Below are 16,734 nucleotides of genomic sequence, written 5' to 3'. Positions count from 1 at the left end.
ATCTTGGTATTCCTGGATTATTTCCCCTCCTCTAAATTTCTCTCTTGTGTGACAAATTGTGCTGGCTGTTTGCCTCTGGAAGGACACAGGCATTTGCAGCTTACCACTTTGTTAGGTTTCAGATTGATGACTCACTTTAATGAACGCACATATGAGTATTTGCTGTGTTCTTTTTATCTTTAATCAGTATGTCATGCTGAACTGAATGCCATAATGAACAAGAACTCAGCTGATGTGAAAGGCTGCAGCATGTATGTTGCCTTGTTTCCTTGTAATGAATGTGCAAAGCTCATCATCCAGGCAGGTAAGGAAATGTGCCAGCTGGAATTGTCAGTAATGCTGCACTGCTTATTTGTGGGTATCTCATCACAGATGTATTTGGTTGTTTAAATTGCGGCTGTTTAGATCTAAATTAATTGCACTATCAACCTTTAAGACACTCCTTGTGTTTTCTGTACTTGAGTAGTGCCAGGTTTTCCAGTACTAATTGCATTCTCTCTGATTCTTAGCTTGTTTTTAATTTAAGTTTCCAACTTCTTAGACTAAGAGCTGCCAAGGAACTGTGCAAGCATTGCATATAATTACTGTCAATTTACAGTGTTCTGACACATTGCGAAGGGAATACAGGAGTGGGGTGGGGGAGAGTAAACTTTATGTGTCATAGGTTCTCTTGGGATTATACATGTAACATTTTAATTTGAACATCAGACATAGCAGGCACTTGAAGATTTTATCTCTTTTGTCATAACTGTCATAAGGGTTCTAGTCCTTGTGTTATAATTATGTCTATCATTGCTATAGCTGTAAATCCTTGTCACTGCAGCAGGTTTACTGATCGGATGGTCGGGCCTCTTTCTTTAGATTATTAGATACTAGTAAAATACCTGTCATTATGACAAGGTTTAGAGAGAAGTCTTGTATTTTCCAGAAACCCCTGGGGTATAGAAATGAATAAACTTCTACTGGATCACTGTTGGAGAGGATATGGTTACACACTATCAGTATTGGTAGACATACTTTGCCTTCAGTACTTTGTTGTCAGAGAGTGTCCCTCCGTTGTGGAATAATCCATACCTCAATGGTACAGCTCATGTTTTGTATCAAAAGATCTCAGGTTCAGTCTCTGGCATCTCTAGGGGAAAAATAATCTGAAACCTTGAAGATCTGCTTTTAGTTAATATCTCTAGTTCTGGCTTTGATGACTCAATAGTCTGACTTAAGTATAAGTCACTTCCTATGTATTTTCTCTTAGTAGGAGCGAATGGCAACCCTTCCCTTAGTGAAAAGAAAGGAAGGTATCAGTGGGTTGTTTTTATATGCACAGTCCTTTTGGCTTTTTTTCTTGATCATACTTCAGGGTTGTGAAATTTTGAGAGAATGAAACTTCAGTTGGAAATTGGCTTTTTATTCAAACACTTTGCAGTTGTTTTGTAATATTGATAATTTTATTTCTTACCTCTCCTTGTGGCGGGTTACAGAATAATTAAAACACACATATACAGTAGAGTCTCACTTATCCAAGCTAAACGGGCCGGCAGAAGCTTGGATAAGCGAATATCTTGGATAATAAGGAGGGATTAAGGAAAAGCTTATTAAACATCAAATTAGGTTATGATTTTACAAATTAAGCACCAAAACATCATGTTATACAACAAATTTGACAGAAAAAGTAGTTCAATACGCAGTAATGTTATGTTGTAATTACTGTATTTACAAATTTAGCACCAAAATATGATATATTGAAAACATTGACGACAAAAATGACTTAGATTATCCAGAGGCTTGGATAAGCGAGGCTTGGATAAGTGAGACTCTACTGTATTATTAAAATACCACAAATACACATATTAAAATGTATTTCTATAAAAGATACACATTAAACGTATTTCTATAAAATACATATTTAAATACACAAAGCAGAGATTAAGCAAAGGACAAGAGTTTAAAATTCATGCTTAAAAACTGGCTGGGTAGGCCTGTCGGAAGAAATAAGTCTAGGTGGTTTTTAAATTGCAACAGCTGATCGGAGCTCTTCTGATAGGTTGTTCCACAGTGTTTAAAAGGTCCTCTGGGTTGTAGTTTCCAGTCGAATTCAGCCAGGCTGGAGCAGATTGTCCCCAGAGGACCTTAATGTTCAGGGCGGATTGTACAGGAGAAGGCAATCCTGTAGGTAACCTGGACACAAACCATGTAGGGCTTTAAAGGTCAAAATCAACACTGTACTTTGCCCAAAAACTAATTGATAGCCGGTGGAGTGACTTTAGGATAGGTTTAATACGGCCACTCCTAGATGTTCTTGTTACCATTCTGGCTGCTGTGTTTTGAACCAAGTGGAGTTTCTGAACTTGGTACAAAGGTATCCTATTGCAGAAGTCCAACCTTGAGGTTACCAGGGCATGCACTACCATCTTAATGTCCTCCAAATCTAGGAAGGAGCACAGCTGTCATATCAGCTAAAGCTGGTAATAAGCACTGCAGACCATTGCATCTTCCTGGGCTGATATTTGGAGAGACAGATCCAGGAGCATTCCCAAGCTGTGAACACAGTCTTTCAGGGGGAGTGTAACCAATTCACTGGTTGACACACCTCCACCCCCAGATTAGGCAAGCTCCTCTTGATGGCAAGCTCCTCTGTTTTGTTTGCATTCAGTTGTAATTTGTAATCCATAATATCTGACACAAATGGACATATTTATTTAGAGTAAAGTGTCTTCTAGAAATAATTGCACACAGCTGCTTTTGACGTTTCCACACTTTGTTGTGTTTATCATGTGTTTTACACCAAAGGGCAAAACATAAAAATAATTAAACAGAAACAAAAAAGTTAAAACATAACAAATTAATGCAGCTGTCCCTCATTTAAAATCTTATCTTTGGGAATCTTGAGGTCCTCCAGTGTCACAGTCCAACTACAGGACCTATAGAATTCCAGAGAGAACATTTTAAACATTATTTCATTGTAATTCTATGTTCCGCTTCCAGCAAAAATAGGTCATAGAGTTGTGATTGAAGACCTAGATATTCTTCAATAAATGAGGGTGTTCTCTCCGACTAAAAAAATAGGACACTCTAGGAATCAAGGTACTCCAATATAATTTTAAGGTCAGCTTCCAGTAAATGCTCACCATAGAGTTATGCTGGACGACCTAGACATTCCTAGCAAGGTGTTTTCTCTGGTAAAGAAAATAAATCTATTGCGATTTTTTGTTTTACTAGAGATCCTGTGTTCTTTATTCCAGCAAATATGGAGGGCTGATTGCATATGTAACACTGTCAACATCCCATCAGTTCCCCAGCAACTACAAGCATGACTTAGTAGCTTATTTCAATGAATCAAAGAGAAAGGTCTTTGCGATGGACTGAGGTAGGGAGGAATCTTTTTGATCCCACCACTGCCACCAATTTGCGATGGCGCTAAAGCCAATTAGACTCAAGCCAATTGTAATGGTGTCAAAACAAATTATAAATGCTGTTTCCACTGCTGAGGGGATTTTTGAATATTTTAATCTCTCTAGATTATATATATATATATCACCTTTATATGAGGGGAAGGATTACAGGGGGTGATCTTTATTTCAAGATCCCAGCCTCTGTCTCTGTAGTTAGGGATTTCTGTGTTGTTGTTCCCTTTCTGAGGTAACTGTGACTATTACTCTTCCCCAATTAGGTAATTTATTAAGGTAACTGCCACCAATGTGAGGCTTGTGAATTATCACCGATGAAATTTGTCTCCACAGACGCAGATGAGATGAGATGAGTCAGTTGTTAACAAAGAACATGTTTATTGCGTACAATTTATTTATTTATTTATTTCCAACATTTATATCCCGCCCTTCTCACCCGAAGGGACTCAGGGCGGCGTACAAAATTGGCAACAATTCGATGCCTACACATATTTAAAACAGCAATGAAAATCCAATAAAACAATTAAAACAATATAAAGATATAAAACATATGATTAAAATCCATTCCTCCAAAATCCTCGTGCTGTAGCCATAAATCAGTCCAAGTCGTCTTTATCATTTAATCTTCGAAAGCCTGGGCACATAGCCATGTTTTCAGGGCCTTTCTAAAACTCAAAAGGGTTGGGGCTTATGGTTGCAGGTTGACTGATTTACTTATGGGACTTTAGATAAACAAGTGGTTTAATAACTCTTATATCCACCACAACAGTAGTCTCTGGTGTACTTCCACTCTCACTCTCCTACTGATGATATAAATTGTAGCGAACTCTAACCTCAGCTAAGCTCCTTAGTGAACAATGTCCCAACTACAATAAAAACCTTTAATTTGATCTACTACCGATCTAATTCCTGATCACTAGTCCTTCCCAACTAGAGATCTTGACTAGGCTCCCTTTAGTCTGCCTTGACTAAAGATTTTGGCCAGGCCTGTCTCCTCAGCCCTTCTTGACTGAAAAACCTCCAGCCATGCACTCCCTGGCTTCTTTTAAAAAAACTCCCCCTCCTTTTTTGTTTGTTTGTGGCGCCGTCCACTTCTCCCTCTGGTGAGCTAGCCAGCTCCGTCTCCTTGGTAACAGCACTACTGTGGATTGAAACAAGATGGCTTCTGTTTCAGCTACTGTGTCAACTAAACACAAATACATACTCTAACAGTTAAAATTAAACATAATAACTATGACTTCTCCACAGTCTTTAACTCATTACAGTAATGGGCTTTACTGCAGTTTGAGAACAAATCTGGCTGAACACACAGAAACTTTCCTCCAATAGGTATGCAGTCTATATTGTCAAGATTCATTCAATTTAGTCCTATGCATTGCTTCTTTTCTACCTTTGGAATATGATGAAAGGAAATGACAAGTAAAAATGACAGTGGAGAGTGATAAATATTTGATAAATTTTGTTCTGCAAATGGTGGTATAAAATTACACTGATCTTATAAAAGCAAGAAAGGATAGTCTCAGCCACACTTCCACAGAGCAGAGACGTGCATAAGGGCCTAGACAAGGCACTTCAGTATTTAGCAGCCTGTTGTTATCTAGATGTTTTGGACTTCATCTTCCATTAACCTCCTGCCAGTATAGGAATGTACACTGGGAGCTGTAATCTAAAAATATGAAGGACACCAAGACTGTTCTATCATATAGGCTGTATGTTGCTTTGAGCTCATTTTAGTAAGGAATATAAACCAGAATGTAAAAATAAATGAATACATGTAAATTCATTTCCAAATTCCAGTTTAATCAATTTCATTTGCAAATTATAACTCAAGAAAACATGGAAATGCATTATATAAATGAGGCTATTCAAATGAAAATCCAGCATTCATGGTTTAGGGTGGCTTCTGAAATTACTAGATTTTAAAGACTGAGCAGCATTGACATGCTAGTTGTGGGACAAATAGGATGCACTTAATATTCATTATGTAAAAGAACATTTATACCTATTAATGGTGTCCAAAAAGACATTCCTTAACTCACAACTTGACAGCATTAGTTAACACATGGTAAAAGGCAATGGCAATATAAAAATGCCAATATAGTCTATATATAAAATAAGAACCAGCAAAGTAAAATACATTGTATAGGGTTCATAAATGTAAGTAGCATCTAATAATAATTGCTGCTTTAGTAATAAAGGTTAATTTTGTAACACACATACATTTTATGAGGAATGAAACCTTAGCATTTTTTACATCTTTGTCCTTCATAAAGACCAATTTCCAAAATGTTCTGTCAGTTGTGCATAATAAATTAATTTGTTATCATTACACTTGTTTTATAAAAAGTTACGAAATAGGTAAGCCCCTATATCTATCACTAGACGCCTTTATACATATCATACAGGTCTACTGCCAGTTATCACTCTTGCAGTTTCCTCTGTGACTTGTTTGCATGTTCAGGATTTGATCTTAATATGACATGTTGATAGAGTGAGAGATGTGTAGGATTGAGCTTGGCATAACAGCTAGTGTTTGCAGTAAGTGGCATGTGGTGGGATAGAAAAAGCATGGAGGCGGAAGTGAAAATGCAAGAGAGATGAATGTTGAGAAATTGCCCAGAATCTGCTATAAGGGGAACTCTATTGTTTTGAACAGTCATGTTTTATTCACAGAATATACAAGTTTGACTGAAAAAAGAGTCTTCTGTTTTTATTGTAAAGAACTATGTATACTGATGGGAAGTAATTTCACATTTCATAAACAGAAATGTTGACAATGTAGAATATAATTGGGTAGCAACAATTTTGCAGCTGTAGTTCGTCCCTGAATATATTGCTTTTCATTGAATGAGAACTGTGTCAACGTCTTGCTCGACTACAGCTCACGTCAACTCTCATCATTGAAGTACTATCTAGAGTCGAGGGCAGTTATAGTCCAATATTTGGAGAAATACACATTTCACAAATTTGATGTACAATTTTCTGTGTCTGTCCTACCATGGCTCTTTCAGATTCACAAGAGCTAAACCTGACCAATGCAGTGTTTATATTCTGCCACTTTTTTCAAAGACAATTGTATGTCCCTGGGGATATAGATACAACTTTGGCAACATTATCAGTCTTATCTCTTTGCACTTCAAGTGTGTTTTAATTATAGCAGCATTCACATTGCAGAATATCTGCAGTCTAGATTTCTCATAATGGCTCAAGATGTTGCTGTCACATTGGATGGCTAATGTAATTTGTCTCTCATGGGAATTATCAATATGTCTTAATTCTGATACTGGGAACAACCAGTTTGTTTTCAAGAACAGTAGATGGAGTAAAACGGCACTCTCGGGGATTAATAATTTTACTCTCTAAAACAACATTTTAAAGCCCTCTGGCCCATGGATATTTGACTTTTTAAAAAATATTCCCTCATCTTCTCTACAGAATGTGGTTTGGCCCCACAGAGCAATATAGGTCCCAGAGAAACCTTGTGTTGTTCGGATGCCTAAAATAGCACAGAAATGCCCCCAAATGGTGAATGTGTCCCCATACCTCCTATTTTTATTTGTTTCTCTCTTTATTTCATGGTTGTGGATGTGGAAGGAGGTGTAACCCTAAAATGTCTACAAATGTCTAATTCAGCCCTCTGTCCTTCTACACTTAGTCTCCCCTGGGATAAAGCAATTCTGAATGTTGAAACAATTCAGTATATATGCAGTATTATTTTTGTGCAAGCCTTTCTAAAACCTAGCAGCATTCTCTGGATGTGTAGACAAATGTATTGGCAGAGTAATACCAACTTCATAGGTTTAACTTGATAGTTAAAAATATGTGATCTACAGAGGTTTTTTTCCTACTTTCTGTGGCACAGTCTGTGTGAAAGAAGCTCTTTCCCCCTCTCTTTCTTGAATACTAGATGTTTTGAGCATTAGCCTCTGTTTTATCAGTAGCACAATTGGTTTTGCCACTGGAAGCTTAGCATGCACTATTTCCTTTGAAAACATCTCTAAATAGATCATAATCTAAGCAAGTCTGTTCTAGAAGCTATCTAACCTGTTTGCTTTGAGTTGTGATGTCCTTTGCTGTCTTCTAGGTATCAAAGAAGTTATCTTTATGTCTGACAAATATCACGATACTCCAGAGATGACAGCTTCACGCCGCTTGTTTGATTTAGCTGGAATTATATACAGGTGAGCCTATGCTGAGGGGCGTGGTAACACTTCTCCCGCCCATTTTTCTTTTATGTGGGATCAATAGGTTCCTTTTTTCAGCAAGAGATCCGTCTCTCTTTTGTGTAGCCCTGAATAGAAGTAGGCAAAGTAGGGCATTAAACACTCAAAAAGGTGAGGCTAAACAAAGGGAAGGGACTGTTTCTTAAAAACTCTTCTCTGTAGTCCATTCTACTTTTTTGTGTCTCTGATATGTCATTTTATGCACACACACACACAAAAAAGTGGAACTGGCATGGTAGCCAGTATGTTGTACCTGATTATCAAGAAATCCGAACATATGTGGTAGCAAACCTTCATGTCATCTTTTTACATGCATAAAGAGTTTGCTGTCAAATACCGTTGGATTTATTGTAGATTATATCAGACATGACTGTTGACCCAGCTGATGGAAGGTTCATAAATCTTTATAAGCCAATATTGAGGAACTTCTACTTTTATGAAAAAGATAACTTACAGATAAAATGCTTTTTACAATATTATGTAGGGGTAGTAGCTAATATGAATTGGTTCCCCATTATGATATATGCAGAACAGTCACTTGTCACAGATATCTTCACTTCACAAACACTTTTACTGTAAGAATAGTAAAAAAAATATTACTGACTGAAAATATGTCAATTTACTGTGCCACTGAAGGATCATTCAAATCCGTGGTTCTCAAATTTTGGGTCTCCAAACTTTCTGACCATTGGCCAGACCATTTATTTATTTGGGCATTTCTGTATCGCCTTTCTCCAAGGACTCAAGGTGGTTTACCACAGTAGATAAAAAATAACAGTATAAATAACCCATTAAAATAATCCCAAGTCAGTCCTTGTTGGACATAAAATTATCAAGCATGATTAAAAGTAGTCTAGACTAGTTAGGACTTATAGGACCCTTGGTCCCCCAGATGTTGTAGTTGAAAGCATTTGGAAGACCAGCAATTGAGAACCACTGGTTTAAAGAATATGGCTGTGGAGATGTCACATACACTCATATTTGGAAGGGTCTTAGAAATAATCCTGTTTAACCCCATGCTGTGCCATGGACCTGAAATGCAGGGCAGGAGGTTATGCAGCATCTGCCTAAATACCTTCTGTGGAAATTTCCCTACAACCTCCTTCTGTTCTACCTTTGAATACTTTTTATAAATAGATCTTTCTCCCTGTGTTCAGCCAGAATCTCCTTCCCCTGAGTTTGCACTCATCAGTTCTACTTTGCCTGAGGTATCAAAGAACAAGTTGAGAGGAAGGGGGCACTTAACCACCAGTAAATTGGTTTTATTATCCTCCTAACACTATGCATCCTTGCTCAGAAACAACTCTTACTGAGTTTTATAGGGTTTATCCAAGGAAAGAATTGGCAAAACAGCCTCTGAGTACTGCTTGTCTATGGAATTCAGGGGGTTGCTGCATGTCAACAGGCAACTTGAAGGCTCATATACATATAAGTATACGTTTAAGTGCCTATATTTTATGTATAAAATTTTACCTTTGGAAGCAGTCCAGTGCTCACTTAATTGGTCGCAAGCATGATCACTTTCAGTGAGATTTAATGTTGAGTAGATGTGCATAGAATTGCACAGTCAGTTTCTAATAATGACTTGGAGGTGATTTTAAACAATATTAAATTAAACCTACCTGTTGCAATGTGGCTATACATTTCCAAACAGATATTCAAAGCAGATTTCCCTAAATGTAAGAGTTTAAGAGACACCAAAAGAACTAAACGTGTTAGTTAATTCTTCTGATACCTCTAACGTACTATCTATTTAATTATTTTTCAAAACGTGAAGATTTTTACAAAACTTAATTACATTTTGTATAGATAACAGCAATTCTGACTGCTGGGTTAAAAATAGGCATCATGAACAGTAAAGCAGTACTTGAAGTTCTACTTCTTTGGTGAATTATATGTCCACAGTAGGCATATAAGTGGAGGCGTAACTCATTCTGTTGGAATTGAAATCTTTCCTGACTGTTTCCTGGGTTAGAAAACCTCCAGCAATTCCTGCTGTTGGGGTAGATAAAGCTTGTTTGCAATCCCAAATGTATTTATCATTGTGTTGAAAGTTTTTGCCTTTTGTATTGATTTGTGAGGATATGGGTATGCTTAATGAATCTCGAGAACTGAATTGTCAAGCTTAATGAGACACTAAATCCACACTATTTGCATAATCCTCTGTTTACTGGTAGATTGTAAAATATATCCACGGTCCCCAAATACCTTTCTTGCTAATTGCTACAGCAGATGCTCTAATGATGTAAAAAGACGAGCTTTGTTGCCAATATTGATTTTACAGTTCTAAATTTGTAACTTTTGAAATTATTTCAGCTTCACTAGTTAATTTTTTTCAGCTTTGCATAATGCGGCATGTTGTCCCCTTTGCTCTCAGACTGCAGAAGCAAACTTTGGAAGTTTTGTATGAAAAATTGCCATGGAAAAAAATATCAAATGTTGCAGAAAAACTGGTTACATGATAACACCTCCTGCAGCTAAGTTGTTAGAAATCCTTTGACTCCTGGCTAATTTATGAACTCCAATAGCTGAAGAACATACGGACCAAACAACCCCATGTGTCTTTTTGTCTTAGTCTTTCTTGTCCGGGTTTCTCTCAGTATGGTGCACTATAATTGGCTCCTATAGAGATAAAACACGGAGTGAATCCAAGGATATTTTTCCCTTCTTAAAATTTAGTTGAGAGCCAAAGCAAACAAAATGTTTAACTTCTTCACTAGCTAATATCTGTCTCTCTTTCTCTCTCCCTCTCTCCCCGCCTTCCCCACCCTTTTTAGGAAATTCAAACCAAAGTGCAATAAGATAGTCATTGATTTTGATTCAATTAACAGCAGACCAAGTCAAAAGCCTCTGTGAGTTACATCTAATTAAATCTCTAGAAGATTGTGATTATCCTTTTCTTAGAAACTGCTAATGCCTTTCATCTTGAAGTTAGACATAACTTTTTAATAGCCACTACAGTTTAAGTAGACATCTAAATACTATATCAGGCCTGGAGAATGTTTGTCTTCCTTGCCATACTTTCAAGTGTTGACTTCTGTGATTTGCTAAACATTTTCTAAATAGAACCAGTAGATGGGACCTAGACTTGTCTGTGAACAGAATAGTTATTTTATGGTAATACCTTTTTTAATTCAAACAGAGGTAAACGCAATCACAACTCATAATCTATGAATATTTCCTCTTTCAGGACAGCTCAGACAACTTCATTAACATGCTAGTGTTGTTTAGTAGATCTACATAAAGCCTAGACTATTTAAGATGTTGCCTTTCAAGCAGAAGGGTTAGTCATCTATAGAACAGACAAAATATTGTGTTGTGCGAAATCCAACCTGGTATATTACACCTTGATATTTTACCAGATGTTCATCCCTTTAATTGCTTCTCCTGTTACAGTCTGGTACATGAGCATGTGTTCAATTATATTTGAAAAAAATGTTTTGTATTGAATGTACTGTTATAATAGCTGTAATTCCTTTCCCCCAAGATATCTTCCATTTAGTAGAGGATAAGTAAATAAATCATTAGGCTTTCACCTTTGGGACACTATTTGAAGCTGATTTTAATTTCTATGAGGAAACTCATTCATTGGTCTAAATTTGTGCTAGACAATCCAGCATATTACAGTGCTGGAACCAGCCTCTAAGGAAATGTAATCACTTCTTTTTCTTTAAGGGAAATCGGGGAGTTTCAGTCTCTGCCGAGGTTGTTCATGCCAAATGTCATAATTAGGATTTTAGCTTGCTTTTAGTTGTTAAAAACTGGACTTATGCCATACATTACAGAAACTGTTCATTTTGAATTTGGGGGAAAAGTTAAATATTATTATGGACCTTATTGTGTGTATTCAGAAAATAGTTCTCATCCCAAAGGTGTTTGTATTTTTGTATTTTTAAAAAATATTGTGATGCTTTTGTGACATTTTATTTTGTGTTTTGAGATTATTTTATATATTAGGACATGTAATTCGGCTTCCTACCACTCTGAAGTCTTATTAAAATCCAGCTTGGTTGAAGTTGACTCATTATTATTATATTACATTGTGTAGTTGGCTCTAGAGAGCTGCCTTTTCTACAATTATATGAAAAGTTTTCTATTTGTAATACAATTACGGAATATACAATGATAAAAAATTATTTTGCTTTTGAAAGAACATCGCGTTATAGTGGCCGTCACACATGATCTTATATAATCTTTTTGTGCTCCACCTCTTAACTTTTTCAGCCACTTTTTCCTACTATAATTATATCAAAATCTATCATTTCAGCCCTTAAATCTGCTCATGATTTATATATGAAGTTGTCTTATGTGTATTTGTACTTGTAAAAACCCAATATAGAAGTAGTTTCAGAAAAGGAATCTGTGTGGCTTAAAATAAAACGAAATGGTAAAATGCAAATATGCTATGCGGTGGCAGGGGTCGGGTCTCTATATTTAAGCTTCAAATGATGCAATACTGTATACACCCAGAAGTTCCACCAGTCTATTGTGCAAGTTGGAGTAAGTCAGTATGAAAATTTCATTATCTTAAAAAAAGTCTATAGATGGCTAACTTGTTAGGGTAAACAATTTGGGTTTTACTTTCTAAGTCAAGAGAATATGGGAATAAAACAGCATGATTGTCAAGGCCACAGTTTCCTTAAATCAATGTAGTCAGTTGACTAATGTAGTTTCTCTTCTGCCTTTAATCTTTGCATTTTTAGATGCAAACTTACATTTGCACCAATTACTTTGGATAATAGCTCTGTTAATAAATAGGAGTTTTTAGAAGCATGATAATGGATTGTCTCTCTGACTTTCTGAGAATTACATTGTTCAGACAATGACTACTGCATCAAGTACTAGTAGAAACTTTAATAAAGTATATGGTTAGTCAAGGCTTGTAGGAATTAAATGTCTGATTGCAACAGCTTTTCCTTAATGTTGCATATCTGGAAGATAACTAGAATTGTACTGTCCAGATACAGGTTTAACACTTCACTGTTCTTATTAATAAGAGTGTGGTTTAAATTGGGTGTCTGTGGACTGAAATATTTCAGACAGACGGAGTCATGCTATAAGGCATTACTTGATAATTGAGGCATAATGACACTAAATCTAAGGGGAGTGTTAGTGGCTGTCATGACTAATAAGTAACATGAAGGGCCAAACTGCTGAGCAGAATTGCTGTGTTCAAAGGAGAGACATATGAAATAAGAAATTGAATTGCATACTGTCACTTCTGGTTGATCTTCAAAAATGTATAAATGGAGGGGCAGATCACCTGAATCCTTATAGGACTAAGGCAATATATTTGTTGCCATTTTATTCCTCCCCTGTCAGATGTGAGTAATCAAAACCAGAAGATAACACAGATGTTAGCAGGACTTGTATGTTTAAAGAATAGAGCATGTACAAAACCAGAATTGATTCAAGTGCTTCATCCCTCTTTCGTCAGTAACTTGTTATTGTCTGTTGTGTTTGTTTGTTTGTAAAGTTTCAGGGTCACTCCACAACCAAAAGAAATAATACAGTTGACCCCCACATTCACGGGTTTGACATGGAAAAAAGTGGGAATTTACTGTAGTTGTGTGTGTTTATATAACAAAGCAAACTGCCATCTCCAGAATAACTTAGCATGCATGAAGAATAAAACTGAAACAGGGAAAAATGCCCTGCCCTGCCAGCTATCCTGGCATGTTGAAAAAAATATAGCAATAAGTTTTGCTTTTTTTCATGTATGCAAGGCCCACCTGACCATACTTCATTTAACATGTGCACGTCGTTTTGAAAGAAAGTGCATTAAAACACGTTGGACTGCTCTTTTTGTGGCTTAGGAACCTATATTGTTTTTTTCTACCTCTGCTATCAAAGTTTCTGTTAAAGATGCAAAGCCCAGAAATGTATTGGCTTAATTGACCGAGGTATATTTGTAATTGCTGCTATTAGCCGTCCAGAACTCCAGCGAATCACTGGACTTCATGTGGGATGACTGGTGTTACTTTTCTCTGGTTGCATTGCTGCAGCTATAACCTAGCTGTACTGCTACATCACACCACTTTTGGGTTGGGCATATACACTTGATATACAATATTTCTTTTCAGAATGACAAAAGAAAGAAGGAAAGAAGGAAAGAAGGAAAGAAAGAAAGAAAGAAAGAAAGAAAGAAAGAAAGAAAGAAAGAAACAGTGGAGAGAAGAGAACTCCTCAGAATTCACTTTGAAAACTCCTGTGCTAGATAGTTCCTGATGCAGTGATATTTCCGCAGTGCCATTCAGATTGCATTAGCCAAGGATCCACAGTGGAATAAGAGAAATGTAATAAAATGCTTACCTGTGGATAGTGTTTTGGGCTACTTGGAAGAGCTATCAAATATTCACAGAAATCTCTGCAGGAATGGTTCAGGGTTAACTGAAGCATATTCCCTTAAAATCAAGAATGGTCTAGCCGTACATGAGCCATTCTGTTTTGAGATTATTATATTTATTCTGCTTTTACTGTCTTGGCCATTTGCCAATGCCAGAATGCAAGTATGACAAAGATAGAGAGTTTTCTATTATAAATCCAATAACAGTTTATGGCTTTCTTCTTCTGGGGTCCTAAATCATATCTGGCTGATATTCTGATGTGATTCTTTTAACTTTAATTTTTGATAGGTTATAGAAATCTGTTTTTGCAATAAAAAAGCATTAACGTGTACTGGATTTGGCTTGTGTTCTGGGAATGCAGAACAATTTCCGACCATCATAAAATGGGGTTGAGGTCCTTGTGTTTGTGAGGGTTTCACTGTGTTGTCTACGGAGTTTCTGCATGTGGATGTATTTGAACTCTGTTGCAAAATTTGTTTCATGAATACATCTCCATTTTACAGGCAGGCTGTATATTTCTGTTTTTGAAACTCATCATCCACTTATTCTTATCTGTCTAATATCTGCATTTTTGTAGCATATAAATAACAAATGGGGTATAAGAAGCACCTGTGTATTCCTGTAAAATGAATTTTGTTTAGGATCATTTTGGCTTGTTACTATGCCTTAGAGAAGAATTCACCATTGTATATGTCATATGTTAAACATCGAGAAGTACATAGAAATAAACCCATCTTACAGCAATATATATGTTAAAATTAAATTCAGGATGCTGCGTTTATCACTTTGCTACTTCAGATCAGCAGATTAGCTTAACAGCAGGTAGAATAATAAAAACCAAACTAAAATATACACTTGGAAGTTAAATGCCTTCTTAAAAATACCAGTTTTAATAGTCTGTCAAAACAGGCTAGACTCTTACAGAAGAGATAAAGCTGAGAATTATCAGCACCCTGAAGATGCTTGAATGTATTTGCAATAATATGTAGATGGTGAGTTTCTGTCGACAAGAATAGCAGATTCCCATTCACTCCTGCAATACCTTGATATAGTCAGAATAAACTCACTGTAAAATAGTATAATTCATCTAGAAGAGTATTGAGATCATTTCAAGGGACACAAGAAATCAAAGGAGAATCATTATAGTCATGATCATTATAAAGATCATCAATCAGGTGATCAAAACACTTTCAGCCCTAAAGCAGCTTGAAAACATGGAATAAGTTCAGACACCAAAATGGAAGATCTGTTGAAAAAAATAATAATCCTGGGATGCATTTCGGAAGAAACTTTCAGGTGATCTCAAAATGTTTTTATTCACTTACGCAAGTCTTACCTGACCAAGTTTCTTCATTTCGCATGTGTGTATTGTTAATTTTGAATGTAAAGTTTGCTGAAACATTTTGAAGTGGTCCACCTGATGTCCTCAGAACAGCTGAGAGAAAACCTTCCCAAACCATGTTTGCCAAAATCAGAAAAATAGGCTATAGTTCCCAAGAAACAGGAACAACTTTTAGAAAAAAACAATAGGCATGCCACTTCTGGCCCTTTTATAACAATTAGATAAACAACCTTTCCTAATCAAGGAATGATATACCAGAGAAGCCAGCTGTCTGCTATTTGTTCAAGATCAGCCAAGATGAAGATGAGTCACGCAGAATGGTCTAAGACAAATGGAAGCAAGTATTGGAGAATGTCCAGACATCAAGCCTATCCAGTTACAAGGGATAATTTTATGCCTCTGCAATTGACTCTGAAACAATGGTCACCTCATGGTTGTAACAGTTTGTTAACTGTGCCACGGTAAAAATATTTTGTAACTTTGCATTGTTGGGTATCTTGTGCACAAGAAGTAGCAATGCTACTAATTAAAGCTGTGTTTTTTCCCTTGGCTTTAACAAAACAAATTGTGGAAAAGTTGAAGTATATGTATGTGACTGTGAGTACCTCTATAAATCACTATAGTAAATTAATCTATAAATTAGAAAGACAGTCTTTGTGGTCTGGAAATGCCAGCTCCAAATCTGTTTTCTGAAAATTGACTTGGTGTTAAAGCTTAGTAAGCTAACATTGTTACTCTAAAAGTAGAACTAGAAGAGCTCCCAAGTCCAATTCTGAATCCATTCCACAGTAATGGTCTGCCAATCTTACTTATATCTCCAGAGTTGTATAACACCACTGGAAGGACCAATGCCAGGTATCACTTTCTGGAATTGTGCAAAATATTTTTGGACCATTAAAAAGGGCTAGAAAACAAATATTCAATTTAAAATACCAATGGAAGTTACAACCTACTATTATTTTGCTTCTCTTACAATAAAAGGGCTGTACCATATATTTTCACAATCTTCATTTCTCTTCAAGATCAATATCATACATACTTTGCCATTTTATTTCATAATAATGTGATATAAGTTTATTTTGTGTTTATATAGAACAATATCTGAAGTCATCACTCTTTGAAATGGCATATTTGCTTATTGTGGCTCATCTGTTCTTCAATCCTGAATGCTGTGGGAGACTTTCCAGCTCCTAGAATTAGTTGTCCTGTTAATGCCCTGGTTGATCTGTGGAATAGGAAGAATGGCCCAGGCAATTAATGCAGTGTCCTTTACTTGTGTACAGAGCATGGGCTCCTTAGTTTTCCGAGGAACTCAGGGCAATGAAGTGTTCCGATACATGGCAAGAGTGATGGTGGACAAAGATTCAGGATGAATCCAGTTGAGCATTTTAGAACCTACTTAGCAGAAGTGAAGAGCA

The 16,734-nt window shown here is 36.4% G+C and overlaps 1 protein-coding gene across 5 annotated transcripts in view; it reads left to right on the top strand.

The window, feature by feature from the left end:
• The window catches only part of dctd (dCMP deaminase), a 122,685-nt gene that overhangs the window by 11,325 nt on the left and 94,626 nt on the right, over positions 1-16,734 (top strand). For 2 of the 5 annotated variants that reach the window (XM_008120898.3, XM_003227654.3), the window contains exons 4-7: positions 188-304; positions 7,489-7,585; positions 10,405-10,479; positions 13,711-14,718. In XM_008120898.3, the coding sequence (XP_008119105.2) occupies positions 188-304; positions 7,489-7,585; positions 10,405-10,479; positions 13,711-13,855 (434 nt within the window). In that variant the 3' untranslated portion in view covers positions 13,856-14,718. The other 3 variants (XM_062982718.1, XM_008120899.2, XM_008120900.2) reach the window with 3 other exon arrangements.

This window comes from Anolis carolinensis, chromosome 5 (assembly GCF_035594765.1).
Source record: "Anolis carolinensis isolate JA03-04 chromosome 5, rAnoCar3.1.pri, whole genome shotgun sequence".
Taxonomy (NCBI): Eukaryota; Metazoa; Chordata; class Lepidosauria; order Squamata; family Dactyloidae; genus Anolis; species Anolis carolinensis.
The sequence above is the reverse complement of the archived record's forward strand: the minus strand, read 5'-3'. Positions and strand labels throughout refer to the sequence as shown.